At 38.8% G+C, this 21,964-nt stretch overlaps 1 protein-coding gene across 7 annotated transcripts in view; it reads left to right on the top strand.

Annotated features, from left to right (window-relative positions):
• Window positions 1-21,964, top strand: part of MEIS2 (Meis homeobox 2) — a 122,136-nt gene that overhangs the window by 20,770 nt on the left and 79,402 nt on the right. For all 7 annotated transcript variants that reach the window (XM_075843547.1, XM_075843545.1, XM_075843548.1 and 4 more), the window contains exon 7: window positions 5,730-5,844. In XM_075843547.1, the coding sequence (XP_075699662.1) occupies window positions 5,730-5,844 (115 nt within the window). The remainder of the gene's footprint in view (window positions 1-5,729; window positions 5,845-21,964) is intronic.

Here is a 21,964-nt window from a genome sequence, read left to right as displayed (position 1 = left end):
ATGCACAATATGGAGCAGAACAAATAGGTACAATAGTAAATTAAAAATGTGTCTTAGGCTCTGTTCACATTGGTGTCATGGATCCGGTGCCCCTGACCATGGATAGACAAGGTTAATGTAGATGTTATGAGGCAGTCATCCAGTTGTAAGAACCCAGCGAGGCTTCAAAGAAATGCCTTCTAATATTAGGTGCAAGAAGTACATTTGTGGGCATTAGCACTGGTTAGGCGGCTGTAAGATTTCTCCAACCTTGGCATAGGGAAGCGTGTCATTTGCAGAGGCTTTTGTATGTTCCTTATAGTAAAAGTTAAACATAAATCCTCTTAAGGAAGGATCTTATTTATTACCTATAAGGCCAGTGTGTGCTCTTTCTATGCCGGTGTTTATTCAATTTCTTTGTTATTTTTGTCACATTGAAATATTTACATTATATGGTTGTATTGTAATATATTGATACATTTTGTTATATAGTTATTTTATAATGATGATATCTTTATATTGTATAGTTATATTATTATATTTATATATATATATTTTTTACACTTTGATTCCCATTCGAGTTTATTAGAAAGACCCAGAAGCTCATTGTGCCGCTCTCATGCACCGCTGTAGGTTTAGCAATATCCAATGATGTTACTAAATCAATTTTTAACCTTCCCAGGGAGAGTGTTGTGATAAAGTCGTGTTTTGCGGGGCAGGCTGGTGTGTAAATGAGAAACACATCCTAGGCAGAGAGATCTCTTGTGGCGGTGCAAGTACAAGCTCTTCCCATATTGTCTCCTGCTTTTATATTAATTACAACTTGCATTATCAGCTGCGGGGCTGCGGCCCGGCAAATAGAAAATGCCTTCCCAGGGGACCTTGCTTCTTGGATGTCTTTTTCATCCGCTTTGTATTTGGCTGCTCAATATTCTCAGCTTTTCACCTGGAAACTCCTCTCTGTAATACAATTAGATTGGAGAAGGAAATACACATTTGTATCTTAAATTATTAAACCATGTGAAGCCTCCTTACACGTTTACATATCAGTAAACCGATTATTACCTCTTGTTAGCATTACATATTTATATCTATGTATACAGGAGGGAATGGTCTATCTATCTATCTATCTATCTATCTATCTATCTATCTATCTATCTATCTATCTATCTATCTATCTATCTATCTATCTATCTATCTATCTATCATCTATCTATCTATCTATCTATCTATCTATCTATCTATCTATCTATCTATCTATCTATCTATCTATCTATCTATCTATCTATCATCTATCATCTATCTATCAATCTATCTATCTATCTATCTATCTATCTATCATCTCATATCTATCTATCTATCTATCTATCTATCTATCTATCTATCTATCTATCTATCTATCTATCTATCTATCTATCTATCTGTCTATCTATTATCTATCTATCTATCTATCTATCTATCTATCTATCTATCTATCTATCTATCTATCTATCTATCTATCTATCATCTATCTATCTATCTATCTATCTATCTATCTATCTATCTATCTATCTATCTATCTATCTATCTATCTCATATTTATCTATCTATCTATCTATCTATCTATCTATCTATCTATCTATCTATCTATCTATCTATCTATCTATCTATCTATCTATCCATCCATCCATCCATCCATCCATCCATCCATCCATCCATCTATCTATCTATCTATCTATCTATCTATCTATCTATCTATCTATCTATCTATCTATCTATCTGCGTTGAAGTTTGACATACATGACCTTCCATTAAGTTACTGTATATAAACGGGATATCCCTTATCTTCCTTATTGTGGCTCCTATTTTATGGCTTTACATTATGACCACCCCATTGTTTTGTGTGTTGAAGAGATGTCCTTCTTTGTTCTTCCTGTGTTGATGGGTCACTCTGTATTTCCTGCTATTTACATTTTGCATGTAGCCATGTATTTTCCACATTTTACTTTTTACAGATGTTGCATTTTATGTTTTTAATAAGTGTCATCACTTTATTTACTCCTGGTCAGTGCCCATGGCTATGAGGTGACTAAAAACACAAAGATATAGCCATGGTCTGATATTGGTTCTTCATCTTAAACCACACACATATAAACTATGCTATAATAGATGTCATTTTCTCATGGGAACAGATTTCAAATATATTTATTGAAATTGACTGTTTTACCACCATAGAGGTTCTGACTATTTCATTGTCAGTCGGATCCTGTGAATTTTTTAGACTCAGGTCTCATGCACACAACCGTATCACAGTTCCATACAACCACCAAATTGTGCATAGCCATATTATGTCACCCATAGAAGTCAATAGGGCCCTACTACCGCTGCATGCCTCCAATTTCATACAGAAATTTAGAAAACAAAAATCTGTAGGATTCCGTATGATTATGGTAAATGTGTAGTGGCAACAAGGGAAATACAAAGAAAAATCTTAAGAATATGACTAGTTCTCTTGTATTGGAATGTTTATTTGGTAAATCTTTAGCACTTTCCAGTTAGTTTATTGTTTGTTATGTTTTCTTACTGAACTGCATAGTGTTGTGTAGTTGTCACAGAGCCATCTATAGTAGATCCACTCGCTGCACTACATTCCATGCTGTCAGGCCACATTCATACGTGGCAGAATTGCTGTGGAATTCTGCTGCGGACAGTCCGCAGAGGAATACTCCAGTGGCCGTTTTTTACATTTGTTTCTATACATTTTTAGGAAACTTAGTTCAGACGTTGCGGAAAATAACTGTGCGGAATTTAGGCTGCGGTGCAGATTTTTCCCTCCGCAGCATGCTCATTATGTTGCGAAGAGGCAGCAGAATTTCACTGCGGATTTCAGCCTTTGCAATTCAAAAACTGAAATCTGCAGCAAGTCCGCTGTGATATCCGCAACGTCTGAATTACCTGTCAAATATAAAAATGTTGAGGCAGATTCGTTGCGTAATTGCTGCAAATTTGCAGCAACATTTGCAGCGGAAAAATACTGCCACGTCTGAACGTGCCCTTAGTCTATAAACTAAAGTCTCAGGTAGATTTGTAACCTGAAACTTCGCTCAAAATGACATAGAATCTTAAAGAACATTTCCCCTTAAGATAAGCTTTTTGAAATATTCTCTTCTGTCAAGTTGTGAAAAATTGTGCCCAGCCTTTAGTTGTCTGCATTACTGGGAAAGCTGGGTGACATGCCGTATCACAGCTCTCATAGACGATTTCACCCAGCCTTCCCAGAATCCTGCATGGCAAGCCTGCGTAGTTATGCAGCGATACATCCCCGGCTCCCCTATTCTAGCATTACTTGGCATGTGTTTGGGAATACTAAGTGAATCCCATTGGAAACTGTAATGGCGGCCAAACAAGAAATGACTTAATATTTAACAACTTTGCAGTTTTTAATTTTACATTTGAAATGTACCTTCAGGTTTATATCCTTTATTTTCCCTCTGGTTATATACTTACCTCTTTAGCGCCTTTTACATTGGTGCGGTTACTTTCCTGGGCATACTTGTCTGCTAGAAAAGGGTCCAATATAATTCCAATGTTGTCTCTGGTGTAATAATTTACCTTCGTTCTCCAAGAGCAGATGCCACGCTTGTCATGGAGCTTTGTGGCCTGTTTGGCGGTATTATTAGGAGAGTGTAGGATTGCATTCACACTGGGTGGGAGGTGGGACGCCGGGTGTTACAGGGTATTAATTAGAGGGGGTTATTAGCAGGTGACAAGTAAGGCAGCTGTTCCACATGTTTAAGAAATGCTTCCACCTTGATGCCCAGCTTCTTATGGCAGACACAGCTATACGGCTGCAGTGAGGAAAGGGCGTCATCATTTTAATACTATATACATTTAAATACAATGGTACAACATTATTTTTTGTCATTTGCGGATGACTGTAGTGTCCTTCGTTGGAATTATAGACATGAAGTCACAAAATATATGTCACCCCCCCCCCCCCCCTCCATCACTTCTTCATCTTTCATATCTCGGTTCTTAGAACCTCCGGAAACATTTACATACATAAGTGTGACGGAGATCAGAAGCTCGTCCTATAACTGCATATTTAGAACTGTACTGTAGAATAGTGGCCCTTTAAGTTGGATAATGGGTCAAACGTGTCAATCTGTTTTTAAAAGATAATGGTGCAAAATGCCTCCGAGAATTTATACCATGTAGACTATGTGTTACACCGTAACATATTCTGGAATCTTCCCCCAAATACAAATAGGTAAATAGGTCTTAATGACTTCTTTTTGGCTATGCAATGATACATATTACAGGCAGACATACCATACGGGCTTCACGTTGAGACAGAGCGCCCCTTTACCAACAAGTGAATAATATTGAAGCATCTTCCGGCCTATGTCCAGCTGTAACATTTTCTCTTATCCATTCATCATATGAACTCCTACAATGTAACTATCAGTATTTTTCAATTGTGTTTCCTTTCCTCTTTCCTGTCTCTTCCTTTCCTGTCACACTCTCGTTCACTTCTGCCCGCTCTGTCACATTTCAGTTACTTCAATAGACTTACATGTGATTGTGTATACGATCAGCAGGGGACATTGGCCCTTAACACAGTAGGATCCAGCAATTTACTATAATAACACTTCCATGTCTGTTTAGTGGATTCCATTCTATATAATCTGTGTTTAGCATTGCATTTGCAGCCTGATCTTAGTTATTTCACACCTATGCCCTGACTATTATATGCTCTATAGAAAGACCTGACGCTTGTTGTGTGTGATATATAATAGTCTGAATGTGAGGTGGAATTCCTTCTGTCGCTATGCACATGGCATCTGTTTTATTTTCTATATCTCTGTGACGTCATATGTTGAAAAGGAGGAGTCTGGTTGCCATCTGGCTAGCCCATCCAACAAATGGCATGTACAAAGAATTGTAAAGTGCTATAGTTTAGCTATCTAGTGTTCATAATGTAGGCCTAAGATTGCCTCCGGACACAATGCTGTCTAAAGTAACACATAACTAAAGGAGCACTCAACCTAAAGTCCATAGAAAATCTTCTATAAAAATCTAAAATCTTCTATAAAAATCTAAAATCTTCCAATAAAATCTAAAATCTTCTATAAAAATCTGCTTTCTACAATCACACATATGTATGTAAATGTTCCTGGGGAGAACTAGAGATATGTGAGATAAGTCAGTAAGCAGAGGGGCAAAGCCTCCACCAACCTTGAAATGGATGACTACAGAGAACAATAGATTGATGTATAATTCCTTTAAATAGATGTATAATTCTTTCATCACAGCAATATGCTATTGAAAATCTTTACAATTTTAGTAAAATCATAATTGCATTTCTGTATTGATCCGCATTGATTGATTTTGATCAAATATCGCATAGACCACTAGCGACTAAGAATAATATTTAACCAGGCCGGATCAATCTTTGGAAAAAGATTTCTATTGATTTGAAATAATTGGATCAACCCCAAATATCTGAAGATTATATCTCCAGCCCCAAAGTTACAGTCAGATCAGCGGAATAATATTCACATCTGTGGTCACCATAACTAATGGAAATAACAATGAAAATCATATTTACCAAGAAGTGTGTAGAGCAGTTTAGGATATTGAGAATGAAGCATATTACCACCAGACAATGGACCGAAAAGTAGTGTAAAAGGGTGTTTGTAGACCCTACAATTATTTTCTCTTATATCTTTCTCTTCATGGAAATCTTCCTCATCAATGCTGCTCATCAGAATCCTGCTTCATGGAGAGATCATGATGACGCAGTATCGACGCATTCAGCCGGCACGCCGGGACCATCCAGTGGTGGACATGCATCACAGAGTGGGGACAACAGCAGTGAACAAGGTAGGACCCCCCTTTATGATATGTGCATATTATGATACAATGTTGATACATGCAAGACTCACCGTCATTCATTGTATATGGCTGTTATGCTTATTCTGGCTTTTTAAGTTTAATCCTCTGTTCACTTTTGTATCACGCTCTCATTGACTCCTTTAAATTTGGCATTTGATACATCCTTATACCCATGTTTGTACGAAGGGGTTCCACTTTATATGGGTGTGATATTATAGTTGGCTGAAAAAGTGGGTGTATATATTTCACAGAGACATATTTCTATTAATTGTCGTACTATGATTCTCAATTGTCACAGTAGTTTGTTATGTATGAATAACTGGAATTACTGGAATGCACCTATTACACGTTTGCGTTGCTTCTACAATTGTCGTACAGTATAATGGTTGCTGGTGATTTTGTGTAACTTTATGATAGCCGAGTTGTTGAGATCATTGCGATCACCATTGTTTTGTTCACTGGCCGTGTGATGGCTTACATTTTTATGAAATACAACTAATTTACTAAACAATCATATTTTATCTCATTTTTCATTTATTTACATGGGCTAAACATCATTATGAATGTCTATTATATATTGACCAGTAATGTGTAGATGGAACAGTATGTAATATTGGGCTTTAAGGTGCATACAATATCATTTGGTCATTTTGCCTTAAAGGGGTCATCCAGATTCAGCGAATAATGCTTATTCAGTGTATAATGAAACGTTCTTCAACTTTCTGATAGTCTTTACGTATTAATTTTGTTTTAAAAATCTGTGCCCGTCCTCAGTCAATAGGAACCTTCATTGTGTACATTAAGCATATAAAAATCTGTCAGAGTCTGTAGCAGATTCAGAGTCCAGTGGCTGAAACTATCAAGAAGGAGGGTGCAAACAGAAAAAGTAATCAAGTAACAGTCCATGTTCGGTACACAGATAAGCAGCAACAGGTTGTAGCGTGAGGTAGAGACGTGGTCAAGAAAGCATTTAAGTTCGGTACACAGATAAGTGGCAACAGGTTGTAGCATGAGGCAGAGAAACCATTTAAGTTCGATACACAGATAAGTGACAACAGACTGTAGCGTGAGGCAGAGACATGGTCAGGAAACAGTGCAGGTTTGGTAGACAGATAATTGGCAACAGGTTGTAGCGTGAAGTAGAGATGTGAACAGGAAACAGTCCAAGTTTGGTACACAGATAAGCAAATACAGGTTGTGGCACGTGGCAGAGACGTGTTCAGGAAACATCCCAAATTTGATACACAGATAAACAGCAACTGTTTGTAGCGTGAGGCAGAGGCATGGTCAGAAAATAATCAAGGTTCGGTACACAAATGAGCAGTAACAGTTTGTAGAGAGGCAGCAATGATCTACAGGCAAAAAGCTCAATAGTCTGTAGAAGAGGAGGTGCAGGGGCCAGGCTTTTATGGCAACCAAGAGAATCTGGACAATAGATTTAGCAGTAGAGCGGTCCATAGCGCCAGTGGCTCAATGAGACGAGCCCCTGCCTGGGATACAGAAATATCTGGGTTCAAATTCTGACACTATCCTGGTCATGTGATGATCATACAGGTGCATCGCTTGTTACAAGGGAGTACTTGTGCACATGTGGCATCATCGCATGAACAGGATTTCATCCTCCAAATATAAACAATGCAGGTTCCCATTCACTGACAACATGTATAGATGTTGAAGAATTTATACAAAAAGTCTTTTTGAAAACTGGTGAATCCAGAATACCCGTTTAATACCTGTAAATTAATGGTGGAGGCAGTAATGTGGAACCAAGGAACCATTGAATAAAATCTGTGAAACATTGGCTTTTTAAAATGTTAAATCCATCAATTTGTGGACAATAATAGAATTGACTCCAAGAGAAGTTTTGGGAGCATTGGCTACCTGTCTCCTGGATTCTTGTTTTGGCATGTCTGAGTACTCCATGACACTTTTTTGGATTGTGTAGAATTGCTTTTTTGCGTAGCTTTGTATCTTTCTGCACATCTTGTCCTTCTATGTGGTGTTTTGAGTCTCTCTGAACTCTGGAACTGTCTGCTTGGAATCCTCAGTTGGAACATCCTGGTTTTGTGTGGAACTTCCCATCAGTATGTTGTGTGCCACATCCCAGGACCTGAGGGTGTAAGAAGAGCACGGCTGACAGACAGTAAAGTCTACCTTATGTCTTTCACGTCATATACATAGGATTTTAGTAGCAAACTGTGAGGTTTAAATGCATGAGCAGACTCAAGAGGTCACCTCCAGCAATACTTCTCATACTCTTCATTCTCCTCTGCTTGCTCTTTATGCTGTGGAAATGTTTTAATGGTTTTTTAGTAAACATTGCGCTGTTTTATGGGTAAGTAGGTCTTCTTATCATAGGCCAGACTCCTTTCTCTGGATCAGCATGAGTAAACTAGGATTACTTTTTTTTCTCCTACTAACACCCTTTCCATGGTTGAACTTCATGGATTTTTTTCAACCATACTAACGGAACTATGTGACCCAGAAGATCCTGCTCCCTTCTCTGAAACTTGTCATGTATCAGGTTGGTCCCACTCCTCCTGTGTTCAGGTGCAGCAAAGTAAAGGACCCCCACCTTCCAAACCTGTGCAAGATATTGGTGATTTGCTTAAGTTTCAGAGACTTTCCTCCGCCAAGACTGGTATCAGATCAGGCGAACCCAAGTTTTCCTAAGAAAATCATTTAGGTTGCATTTCTTCCAAAAGGCACACTTCCTCCACACCACATAAGCACGGTAACACTATATTTCTTCTTATTAAATTCATAAACTAGTACCGGTTTAAATGTGTTATCTACAAAGCTGCATCTAAAAATGATGGAAAAGTTCCCTCCTTTAGAAAATACTAACAGTTCTATGCAAGAATTTCTTATGATAGACACGGGATATTCGGGAGGAGGTAGTGGAATTCTTTACCCTCAGGAACAGGTTTTGCTGAACTGCCCAGAGGGTTCACACACACAGATCACACATCAGATTCCAGCACATTATTCACACACCAGTGCGGCAAGTTCTTTATTTGTGTTATTATTCGGTTAAATATTTGTTGTAACCATGTACAAGCTCCACTTACAGTCAATTGTCTGTGAGAGGCCCCAAACCTTCATCCATCATTACCTCAGCTGCCACTGTCAGGCTGGGACCATACTCACCCTTACCGACTCTGAATATTATTCTAAAGTGCTCAATTTCACTTACTGAACTTATACAATACATAGGTTTTTACTAAGCCCTCCTGATGATTATTATAGTATATCTTAGCCATATTTTTCCTTCAATAAGAGACCATTTTCAATTTAATGGATGGAAATAGGGAGGCCATAGAGAGAGGCCCATAGCAAACATTATATTGAACGTCCCCTCTTGGTGATGGTTCACTTCGCCACATTTTTCCATCCTAAGACAAGAAGTCCCAGTGATTCTTAGCCTTACTTTACCATTTCTGGTAGAAGACAAGGGTGGCTTGACCTTTGGGTCTGTTCCCCTCTTAATTGTACATTGGCTTTGTGGTGACTGAGGACAAAAGAATTGTAGTATACTACCAACTATAGAGCACCTCAACCTTACCTAAACTTAACCCATCCAATGCACAGACCAGGCAGCACCCTCCAAGACTTGATCTCGCTTCAAGCTTACATTTCCTCTCCATATCTTATTGATTATTTTAAATACCCATGCACATTATGTAAGAGGGCTACTCCATAAAGGAATGTGATGGGTTAACCATGTCACAGCAGTAGGAAAACCCCCCATTTTGGCATAGACTAAATTCCAAGACAGGCTGGGACAGCAACTGCAGAGTCCTGGAATCGCAGACACCCCTTCACTGCTGGACCCTCCACCATTATTTAAGTGTAAACAGCTGTCTCTTTGTGTATGTTCTATCTCACACTGTGAACAAAATCTGTGTTGCTCTGTAGAAAATAAATTAGACTTCAGTTTTCATTGTTACCAGCAATATTATACTCTTTGGTGATGTTTTGATGACTGCTTTAAATCTTCTTGGTGCATAGATGTAAATTATTGGATGCTGGATCCCCTGGCTGACACATCACACCCATCAATTAAAGGGATGTCTAGAATAAAGTCCATTCCGGATAGCATGTCTAAGATCTATGTATTTATATACTGACTTATACAACCAAGTGAATACATTTGTATTTCTGTATGTTGCAGTAAATCAAAGCCTAAGTATCGTAATCATTACAGTTCTACCTGGAGATTGGCATGTGTAAGGTTTTGGAGACATAAAGCTGTTGTTTGCTAGTTAGATATTATTGCACAGGAATGAATAACACTATAAAAGTGCAATGGAAAGGCTGTTTTCACAATAAAAAAAATATGTGATGTTTTCTATTATGTGCCCATAATATTTGCAGTATTGTAGCCTGTGGTTTTGTAATGATCATACCTTGCTATATTGCAATATGATCTGGATAGCCGCAGCGTAGATGACCTATTGACCGCAGCCTTGGACAGGCTCAGACACTTCATTCATTAGAACAATTTAGTTATCTGAAAACCTATTACAATTATGTAAGCTCTTCCATTCCATTACTACCTTTCTACTGGTGTGTATATATAATCCATTGTTGCCATACAATTGCGTACGTCACTCATTGACTCCCATAATAAAATTTTTGGCGGAATCCCTGTAAATTGTAAAGCATAGTCTACTATCCTTTTCAATGCATTGAATGCCGACATATACCACACAGACAAATGCCAAAAGGACACATATACCCGTATGCCGCAGGCCCATAGAAGTCTATGGGTATGTTTCCTTGCATATAGGCCGGACGTACACCAGAAGTGGCGAGAACAGAGCCTCAATACAAATCCTTCAAAGTAGATACAAATTTAAATAGGCTGTTAAAGCTGTTACTTAACTCCCATTTTTCCAAAATTGACAACCTATATGTCTAACAACCCCCAAAGGATCATCTCCCAGCTTCTACAGAACCCTGAGTTGCAAATCTTCATAGCCATAGACAGTGATATTTCTCCTACTGCTGCATATTTGCAATTCAAGAGTCAGGGAAAGCGCTGTGACAACAACTCTGAGAACAGTAATAACGGCGGTGATCGGTGGTCACCCGTGTGCATGGCGCCATACTCAAGAAGATCCTACGTACAGGGATTTATTTTATTTTAGGTCGAATTTAGTTTTACTGAAATGTCTTCCCATGGAAATCACCTGTCCTTTATTTATTTGTTTTTGTAACCGACTATATTGATCAGTGAAATATTTCCTTTAATTTACTTTGCACGGATAGGTGAGATCCTGCGAGCAGAGCGACGCATTCCCTAAATCTATATGTTAAGTTACTTGGAAACCACAGTGTTGTGAAAACACAGATCCTTTTCTCTCAGCCTTTTTTTCTTTGTGGAAGAAGAATTCTCTTGACGCCTGTTAGACCTTAATTTAAAGGTATAATTAAACTTGAATGTAGCCTCATAAACAAAAGATAAACAATAAAGCCGCCACATTCCCTGCTGCTTCATAGCTTTGTCAGCCAGCTGTTTTTGGCCTAGTGATTTTTGCTCCCTGCGCCATGGACACAGGTCAGGAGAGTCGCGTTCCTGCTCACAACACTTTCACAAGCCGTTTTCATCACTTGAGATTATTAAATTCCTCTGAATGCAAAGGATGCGGCCTGGCAGGGAATAGTCATCAGGCTAACATGAGATTTCAACATGATATTTCCCTCTTAATGGCTCATTTTCCTTTGTTTTGTTTGTAAAAGTTGTGAGTTGGGTGGAGGGGAGTCGACTAATGGAATTAAAAATAAAGTGCCCAATGACCCTGAAAATGGGCGGCAGATAACTAGAGAATAGCAGAGTAAAATTCTATTGTTGAGCGGATACTTCAAGTCTCTGCTATATACACATGACTAGATGAAAAAAACCAAAAACTTTTCATGTACAACCTAGGACTCGGGGCAGCGTTGTCTTTTTAATTTTTATATATTTCTGTTGTTGCTTTTTTTATTTGTCTTGTTTTTATTTAATTTAATTATTCATTGGGAAAACTTTGATACGTTGGCTGAAAGTGAAATATCACAGATCCTCAAATGGGTTTACAGGGTCCAAATATGCTTCTGGACACGAACAGATAGATTAGATAGATGATAGATAGATAGATAGATAGATAGATAGATAGATAGATAGATAGATAGATAGATAGATAGATAGATAGATAGATAGATAGATAGATAGATAGATAGATAGATAGATAGATAGATAGATAGATAGACTACATTTTTAATAAAAGTTATAATGATTTCACAATATATTATCTATTATATATCAGAGGAGCTCCACTTAAAGAGGCTGTCCCCACATTATAAGTGGCCTATCTTGTACATAATGTGATCGGCGCTGTAATGTACATTACAGCAGTGTTTTTCATTTAGAAGGAGTTATGACCTATATTAGCTTTATGCTAATGAGTTTCTTAATGAACAACTGGGCGTGTTTTACTTTTTGGCCAAGTGGGCGTTGTACAGAGGAGTGTATGACGCTGACCAATCAGTGACCAATCAGCGTCATACACTTCTCCCCATTAATTTTCTCCGCACATAGCGATATAGCTATATCGCTATGTGCAGCCACATAAACACACTATAACGTTACTCGTGTCATGACAATGAATATACATTACCTCCAGCCAGGACCTGATGTGTATTCAGAATCCTCACACTTCTCTGCACTTCTCTGTGATTTACAGCATAGCAGGCGTAGTCTCACGAGATTACGCTGTAAACTGTCATTTACAGTGAGTGGTCAGGATTCTGAATACACATCACGTCCTGGCTGGGGGTAATGTATATTCATTGTCTGGACATTGCAGTAACATTATAGTGTGTTTATGTGGCTGCACATAGCGATATAGCTATATCGCTATGTGCTGTGTAAATGAATGGAGAGAAGTGTATGACGCTGATTGGTCACTGATTGGTCAGCATCATACACTTCTCTCCACAACGCCCATTTGGCCAAAAAGTAAAACACGCCCAGTTGTCCATTAAGAAACTCATTAGCATAAAGCTAATATAGGTCATAACTCTGTCAAAAATGATAATTTTTCTAAATAAAAAACACTGCTGTAATCTATATTACAGCGCCGATCATATTATGTAAAATATAGGGCACTTATAATGTGGTGACAGAGCCTCTTTAAAGCATTATTTTATAATACAGTCCCAAATAGTTCAATGACAGATTCAGCTATGCTACATCTGTCTAAGGCTGGGTTCACACGAGCACATTAACGTCCGTAATGGACGGACGTATTTCGGCCGGAAGTCCCGGACCGAACTCAGTGCAGGGAGCCGGGCTCCTAGCATCGTAGTTATGTACGACGCTAGGAGTCCCTGCCTCTCCGTGGAACTACTGTCCCGTTCTGAAAACATGATTACAGTACGGGACAGTTGTCCTGCAGAGGCAGGGACTCCTAGCGTCGTACATAACTACGATGCTAGCAGCCCGGCTCCCTGCACTGAGTTCGGTCCGGGACTTCCGGCCGAAATACGTCCGTCCATTCCAGACGTTAATGTGCTCGTGTGAACCCAGCCTAATACAAAGCACAAGCACTAGGCAGTCTGTAGATATCAGTATTTTGTGGCTAGAACAAACCAATTTTTGACAGAATTTTCCAACCATGTTATGTCTATGGAACTTTGGAGACCATTGCTTGAAGTCTGACATCGGGAGAAACATGGATTCTACAAGGATACATTTTACCTGTACTATCCTATTGATTCCCTTTGGGGGTATAGTTGTTGTCCAAAACCCATCAAATATTTATGGCCACCGATGGTTCCCATATATTCAAATATTTTACATTCTTTGTAACATTAGGTGTCAGTTGAAAAACCTGGGAGAAAGTTGGATATTCCATAAGACAGTGGGGGTTCACCATCTCAGATATTCTTTGAACCATTTGTCATTGTGTAAACTAGATTTTTTTTCCATGTGAGCTTTTATGTTGTTCATTGGCTTTTAATTTTCTGTGGATTATCTATGTAACACATCTAACTTCCAGCCAACTGCATTATCCTGGTTCCAATGCTCAGGAGAAGGAAAAGGCAGTTACTTTGGAATTTTCTTGCATCACTTCCATGTGAGAAATGTAAGATAAACCACCCCCCTTGCGCTAACTCCCAGAGCCGGCATTGCCCACATAAGACATGACTACTCTGTGGGGGGCTTCATAGGCTGCTTGTGTTCCTGATATCTCGCTCCACTCTCCTCTGCTGAGAGGTTGCTTCAGGCACCCACTACCACGCAGCTTGTTTTCATGCAGTTCCATGTACATAATCACTGATACTCCCCTGGTGCTGCTCGTTCTACTAGAGCGGACTCTGTGATCCTTTCCCCGGGTGGGGTCTGTTACTAAAAGCTGAGAATAGATGCATTAAAGACGGAGGGAGACTTTCATGATCCCATTAGCATAAGAGAGGGTAAATTATTCATGCAGAGTGAGAGTTCATGGGTTGGGGATGGGAGTATGGTTAATGCACAGTGTTTTCAGATGTATCACTCTTCTTGGGCTCCTAGATTTACGGGATTTCTCCTATGGCTGCATCACACTGGCCCCTGTCCGTCAGCTATCAACCCTCCCAAAAGACATGTCTGGCTTGGGTCCAGCAGGTGATAAAACAATCATCGGCTGATAAATCAGCATGTGTATATTTAGCACCTTGCTGAAAACAACATGGTATTTCTTTAGGGTCACAGGTTCCCCTTATACAGGCTTATATGTCAATATTGCTTTAACAGGACCTGTGAGCTGTCCTGACTTATCTGTTTTAGTAAACACTTGTATTCCTCATGAAATAAAAAATGTTAGCGCATTTTTTCATAGAACTCTACGTTGTGCCGTTCCTCTGTTATTCCTACTAGAAATTTATGAATAAATCGACAACTAGGTGTTTACACGTACCTTGTCAAAGGGGCGTGTCCCAATACAGTCTCACCCTGTCAGCACTGATTGGACATTGTCAGTCTGTGTAGGGACACACCCCCAGCTGGCAACACCCAGTTGTCAATTTATTCATAAATTTCTAAGAGCAATAACAGAGGAATAGCACAATATAGAGTTAGAAGAAAAGATGCTCCACAATTGTTATATTATGGGGAATGCAGTTATTTACTAAAAAAAAAAAAAAGACATGTCAGGAGAGAGGACTGATCCTCTTTGAGTAGTATCGGATTTAGGAATTGCGCGAGTAGTCTATGATTTTAGATTTTGCTGTCAAATATCAAAAAAAGAGGTTTTCCCTACCAGGCCAATAGTTTATATATTGTACAAAAATATATTCTCTACTCTCCTTATTTACTATGTGTCTATCTGGGCCATAGCTTGCATTGGGGACTTCCCAACCTGCTACATGACATTGGCTGCAGAGATTCCGCTCTCATTTCATATGTTCCTATGTTTGTGAGAGTATAAAGGACAGTTTGTCAGTTGATATATGCCCCTGCATATAGACTTCATCAGACCCTTCTGTAAAGTGTATAGCCCCTTGGGGCTCCATGCATTAGGTGAAGGGGTATAAGCATTCTTAAAAGCAAGTTATTGTGATGAGAGTAATTAGATGGCAGGAGGTCATGAACACTAAAGTGATATTTGTAATGGACTCTCACAAATGCAAGTCCAGGCATAGCCGCTTTTTAACCAATTTTGTTTTCTAAACCTTCTATACTGTCTGTTTATTACTCACATAAGAACATGAGTAATTTATTTTCTTGGATACAAAGTGAGAAATTAAGTTATTATAGTAATGGAATTTCTTAAAAGTACTATCATATTGGATCCGGCGTGGTGGAAGAGTATTTTCTATCATTCTAGTAATGGTATTCTTTCTTTATATGTGACTGCAGATACTAAGGTTTTATGGCATCAAGCAGATCATAGACAGTCATACAGCTATCAGTATAGAATGGCCTATGTTTGTCAGCGATATGGGTGGCAGGATAGGAAGGATATGGGTGGCAGACGTTAGTCATTTCACATTCTTGAAGTCAGAAGGCACTTGGTCAATGGAAAAGAGGGAAGTGAGAAGTAAATAGGAAGAGGGATTGGCCCAGACACCATGCTTATCACTTCCAGCATATAAAAGATAACGGTTTAGTGATGGGGGGACAAAAAGCACATCTAGAGTTCCTGACTTGAATAAACAGTGGGGGAGATTTAGTAAAACTGGTAATTCATTTGTCAGTCTTAATCTGAAGTGCGTTGGAGTACAATGAGACAAATTTATTAAGAGGCACATGCCTCTAAATAAATTTGGCACATCTTGGGCAGTGCTAATGCCAGAAAATGAAATCTATTCCTGCTCTAAGCAGGTGTAGATTTGCGCAGTTTTTTTTAACCATTTTTAATAAATTTGCCAGACCACTATTGGCCACGCCCTCTCGCTGAACCCCGCCCACTTTCACAGCACTTTTCAAAAGTGGTAAAACGAGAGAAAAAGTCGAAGATTATAGTGCAAATATGGCGTATGCCATAAGTTGCAGCTTTTCTATGCCAGGATTCAAGCAAGTCAATTGATAAATTCCCACTAGTTTCTCTGTGGGTTTTACAGTCACCCCTTCTAAAATGGCTTAAGCCTATGATCACCACTAAAGTAATTGTTCATGGTCATGTTACAATTAGTTTGATTTAATGACATAGAGATATTCTATAGTGGCACCATACATGTCACCAGTATATAGCATTGCTGCATGGTCATGCAAATGCCTATGCTCAAGTTGGTATCATTGGTATAGTTAGAAATGTGTTACTTTGTGGAAAACGTGCATAATCATGACCTTGTATGTGTCCATATCCTTGGAGGATGTAAATTTCCTGCCTTAAATATAGACATAAGGACAGAACACTACTGTATATTATTTATATGTATTAATAGCAAAAACCATGCACATTAGTGGTGATCTGACCATGACCCATACACAACCTCTGGATCCCATTACGCAGCTGTAACCCTGTGAATCTGCTGTAGTGTCAGGTCAGTGGGTCCCAGAGAAAAAGCCTCTCTGCCCCTGGGAGTAGAGTTTATTACAGTTCATGTATTGGCTCTCTCCCTGGACTGGTTGGCTATTGATTTGTGTGGTGGCCTCAGCACTTATTGCCTGATCCCAGCGAGATACTTCACACTGTGATATTATGCTGCATTTGTTGGGCATTCAGTCTTATCCTCTGCAAAATCTCATATCTCTTTCACTTAATCAGATGTATTTTCTATTAATAAAATCTGTTAGTAAACTCTATTTTACCGGAAACATAAAACCTGCATTTTAGTTATTCTATTTAATGTCATTATTTATTTATACAGTTTATTTAAAATGATACCAGGTAACAATAGATACAAGATGGTAAATGCTGTTGACACTTTTTAGTGATTGCATCCACAAAACTGTACTCGTTGTTCATGATATATATCATTTACCATCTGAGCAGGAAAGGGTTAATCTATTTTGGGATTTCAGGAACAGCTCTATTGTGCTTGACTGTCATCACCCCTCTTCTTACAGGCACCATTCATGTGGCAACCAGTTCCCTTCCTGTTACCTGATATAGAGCCTGACGTGGCTAATTCATAGACTGGGTCCCCTCATCTGTCCTCTGCCACTTGTATCCCAGAATAATATCCAGAACAATTTGTTAGCGAGTAATAATGCGCATCTTAAATAATTTGCTATACAATATCAATTGCTGCCTACTCTTGAATCTTTAGTTCATTGTCTTCTTTATTGTACTTGTCTATCCAGTTTCCTATACTGCTATACCTGTCTACAGTAACAGTATGAGCACGAATAGTCCTTCAATACGGCATCTAATAGTCCAGTAATACTGATAGTCCTTTACTTGTTTCCAACCCAGAAATGTAAAATAATGTCACAAATCCACAAAACAACTGGGCAGGGATAACTCATTTATTTTAGCTGCTTTATTTAACTTTTAGTTTTATTATATTGAGAGATTTTTAAAAAAAATAATTTTGCATTACAGTCCAATAATCTACATTATTTGGTAATCTGGAGGATGCCAGGTTCTGTTAATTCCAGATGAAAGTAGCTGTACTGTGTTCGTCCATATGCACACGTATAGGGCCGGTGAGATCTATCAATGTGATCATAGTTCGGTACATTTGACTTTGAGTCTACATTGAGTTCATGTCTGTGAAAGATAGGATGCTATGGTCTTAGGGTATGTTCACACACCTTATTTTCGCCCGAAAAGCGGCCGAAGAACCGGAAGCAAACGGCACGTAAAAAGACGCCTGAGAAAAAGAAGTGCATGTCACTTCTTCAGCCGTTTTTGGTGCCGTTTTTCCATAGACTCTATAGAAAAACAGCTCCAAAAACGGCCGTAAAAAACGCTGTGAAAAACGTGAGTGGCTTAAAAAACATCAGAAAATCAGGAGCTGTTTTCCCTTAAAAACAGCACCGTATTTTCAGACGTTTTTTATTTTGTTTGTGCACATACCCTAACAAATAAATAGTAACGGCATTGTACAAGAAAATACAACCAAATGCGTGGCATTTTTTGGGGACGATCTGACCCATGATGATACCCATTGCTATGGTATTGCTATGGTCAAAATTCTGTATATGATTTGCGTCTATTACTATGATGTCTCCAGTCTTATCGCCTTTCATTCCCCAAAAAGTGCACTTTAGTTCCAGTCAAGTTAAATGATTTGGAAGGTGGATTTAGGCCATTGCTATCCTTTGTAAGCACTGTAGCGCCTGTGTCCCCCCTGAAATATCTCGGAGTTCTGCAACACTTGTCTCTGGAGATTTCTTTAGTTTCCTGTCTCCTTCCAAATGCAACACCAACTTGTCTGCCTTGTTTTTTAAGGTCCCTGCTGACTTAACCTTTCACCCCACCTCTGCCCACACCTTCCTTTTCGCCAGACATTATTATACAAGAATCTCTGACCAGTCTCTCTTCTACTTGACGCTGGGGGCTATTTAGTGAAGCACTCCAAGCGAAGAAGTCATACAGGAAACATCGTGCTCTTATTGTTGTTATCCAGAATGGCTGAAGGCAAAAAGCTGCAATTGAAAAGTAATTTGAAGATTTAAAGAGGTTTATGAGATTACAAAAATAGTTGTTTTTTTTTCGTTTTTCCATAAACAGCGCCCCTCTCGTCCATAGGTTGTGTCTGGTATTACAACTAAGCCCCATTCACTTGGGACTGAGCTGCAATACCAGAAAAACCCCTTGGACAAGAGTGGCGCTGTTTATGGAAAAACGAAAGATACGTTTTGTAATCTCATACAACCCTTTTAAGATATTGGTTTGCTAATATTTTTTGTTATCCGTTAGCAGTTCCATATTATAAAATATGGTAAAGTCTTAATAAATTTGATTTATTGAAGTTGCTGTCTGTAGGCCGGTATTGAGTAAGCAATTGCTTCACATCACCTGTTTCTGCCATAACAACATCCACTGGTGCACACATTTTACATTGACCCTGGCCGTACAAGCTGAGCCTTAATGAAATATTAATTAATAAGGTCTCTTTACCACCTGCCCTGTGATGCCATGTATCCTGCGCCTTTCAAAAATCCAATGAAATTTACAACACTATAGAGACATGCTTTGCAGTCACTTTAGAAATGACATGGTCCTACAGCCTCAGCTAATGTTCAAAGCATCTCCCCTAACCACTAAATCACTGCCCAACTGAGCTCTGTCTAATGCATGTAGATTGTGTTACAATCAATTACCAAGATCTTAAGTGTGCTCTGCCCTCGACTGCCCGTCTGTCCGTCCTGGGAACCTTAAAAAGAATGGAAGTTGTCACCATGGATCCCTAAAAATCTACAGCACCTTTTCAATTATTTGATGCCATGGACATTATTTTAGTAAATCTTACAAAGTTCTGGTTTGAGATCTTCTTTAAAACCTTATAACTACTTCAGTTGGAATTAACAGCATCAATACTGATGGGATTAAGGCACGAATTGCTGTGCTCTGCCTTGTCACTTCTGCCAAATAATAATACTACTACTGCTGGATAAGTTATTGGGAGGAATCTTTGGAGGACTTTTAAAGACCTCTCTTAGAATTAAGTTATGCAATAAAATGTTTAGTTCCGTCAATATCCAAGGCATATGTAAGCACATGTAATTTAGAATCAAGTACATAAAGTTAATTAAACTAAATTCAAAATGTGGGCAGCAAATACTGACTGTCCATGGAGGAGGAATAAGTATAAAAACTTTATATCTGTACCCTATGTCCATGGACACGGTACCTGTAGCTACTGAACGCAAGATCTGCCCTGAATAGCTACAGCCTGTGATCAGCTCAATATCCAGGAGAAATCCATTACATAAAAGTACTGAAACCAGGGGTGGCCATTCAGACATTAGGCCCTGTAGTCAGTTACAACGCTCCTTAAAGTTTAAATGCAAAATCTGCAACAAAAAAATACAAAAAAAGCAAGTGATCAGTACTACTTAAATTAAATGCATTAACCCAAACCAAGCATTGAATGGCTATAGTGGTTGGTAAGGGGCACAGGACCTGTAATACTTAGGGGCAATAGCGTGCTCAGTCCACCATTGACTAGATTGTCACTCATGTTTCACATTTTGGTGTCAAAGTTTAGTCCTTTTTGCTATATATTCTGAGCCCTCAAAATTCCCAACTGGCCAGAAGTTCACCTTATAACAGACAAATGCGGCCACTAGCCTTGTATGTAAGGTCCAGTAGGTAGAGGATAGCCGGGTGGCGCTTAACACTAGAGCGACCCATGTGTCTCTGTCTTATGTGACTCATCATGTTTGAACCTGATCCAATTTGAGTTTTATTAGGGAAAGAATTACGTCCAGAGAGGGGGCTGTGGATTTCTAACCTGCCTGTTTATTTTAGATGTTGAATTACAATGGCAATTGTGATGTAACTGCCAGACGAGAATAGACTAGGTCCTTGAAGTATACATTTAACATTGTGTTCTTGATCTCGGAGAGAGAAATAAGCTGATTGTAAGTAGGAGTTAATGCACTCCATTCTTTTTTGACATAACAAGCAGCATTTATATCTGCTGAGCATTTTGAAGTCTGCTGAACAGTTTATTCTGCAAGTCAGATTTGGTAAAAGGAATGGAAAATGAACACAGTTTGCATTTAAACTCTTCTCTGCTCCAAGTAATCAAACTTATAACAAAGTGATTCTCCGAAAGAGAAGGTGTTGTGTTCAGACTCTGCTCAGACTAGCAGCTCCCTTGCTTTTCTTTTATATATTGGTTACTATGTGTCGAATTCATCAGCATTGTCTGTCCCACACAAAAATGGAAAAGTAGTTAAAAAAAAAAAACCAAAACTAAGCTCTTCCGTTATCTGGTCTCTAATCTGAACCAGACACCACCGTCCTGCATAGTCCACACCAGAACAGTAACACAGAATTTAATCCTTATATCTCCCATGGGAAAGGGAAAACGGAAAGATGTATGTTTCTTAGAAAAGTTTAATTTGTACTTTGGAAAATGCATTACTTGTGAGCCGATGTAGCAAGACAGTGGGATAGGGAGACTGCAAACAATCTTATTTTATTAAATTAAATTAAAAAAATCAAACTTTTAGGTTGGAAGTTAGAAACTAAATGGGGACTTGTGCCACCCAGGGTGCAACTCAAGATGCATTATGTCCTCATAGATGTCATTGGAAATGTTAGGTAACCGTAACAGCGCCAAAAGCTGCAATCAGCATGGTGGCTGCCATGTCAAAGCTGTAAAGTGTCAGACTGATGTGTCTTTGGCCCAGCAGAAGGGACAACCCTGCCAAGGTAGTAGAAGCATTGGTGTCATTGGTATTACCTATGGCAAACGTTTGATTTAATTTATTTTTTACTCTTTCATATTCATATTTAGAATCTGTTTTCCCTGCACAAGACCATTGTTTTTTGCTCTCCCATAGTCTGACGTGAGGATAGGGTGTTGCTATCGTCAGGCTGTGTTTGCAATGTGAAAGCCAAATTGTATAACAGAAAACGTTTCATTAGTGACAGTTTTCACCTTCTTATATTACCTGCTCATCTAATTCTCAGAGTCTTTTGGGACCAATTCAATGTCCATCGTATAATTCCCT

The sequence above is a fragment of the Rhinoderma darwinii genome, chromosome 12 (genome assembly GCF_050947455.1).
Source record: "Rhinoderma darwinii isolate aRhiDar2 chromosome 12, aRhiDar2.hap1, whole genome shotgun sequence".
Taxonomy (NCBI): Eukaryota; Metazoa; Chordata; class Amphibia; order Anura; family Rhinodermatidae; genus Rhinoderma; species Rhinoderma darwinii.
The sequence above is the reverse complement of the archived record's forward strand: the minus strand, read 5'-3'. Positions and strand labels throughout refer to the sequence as shown.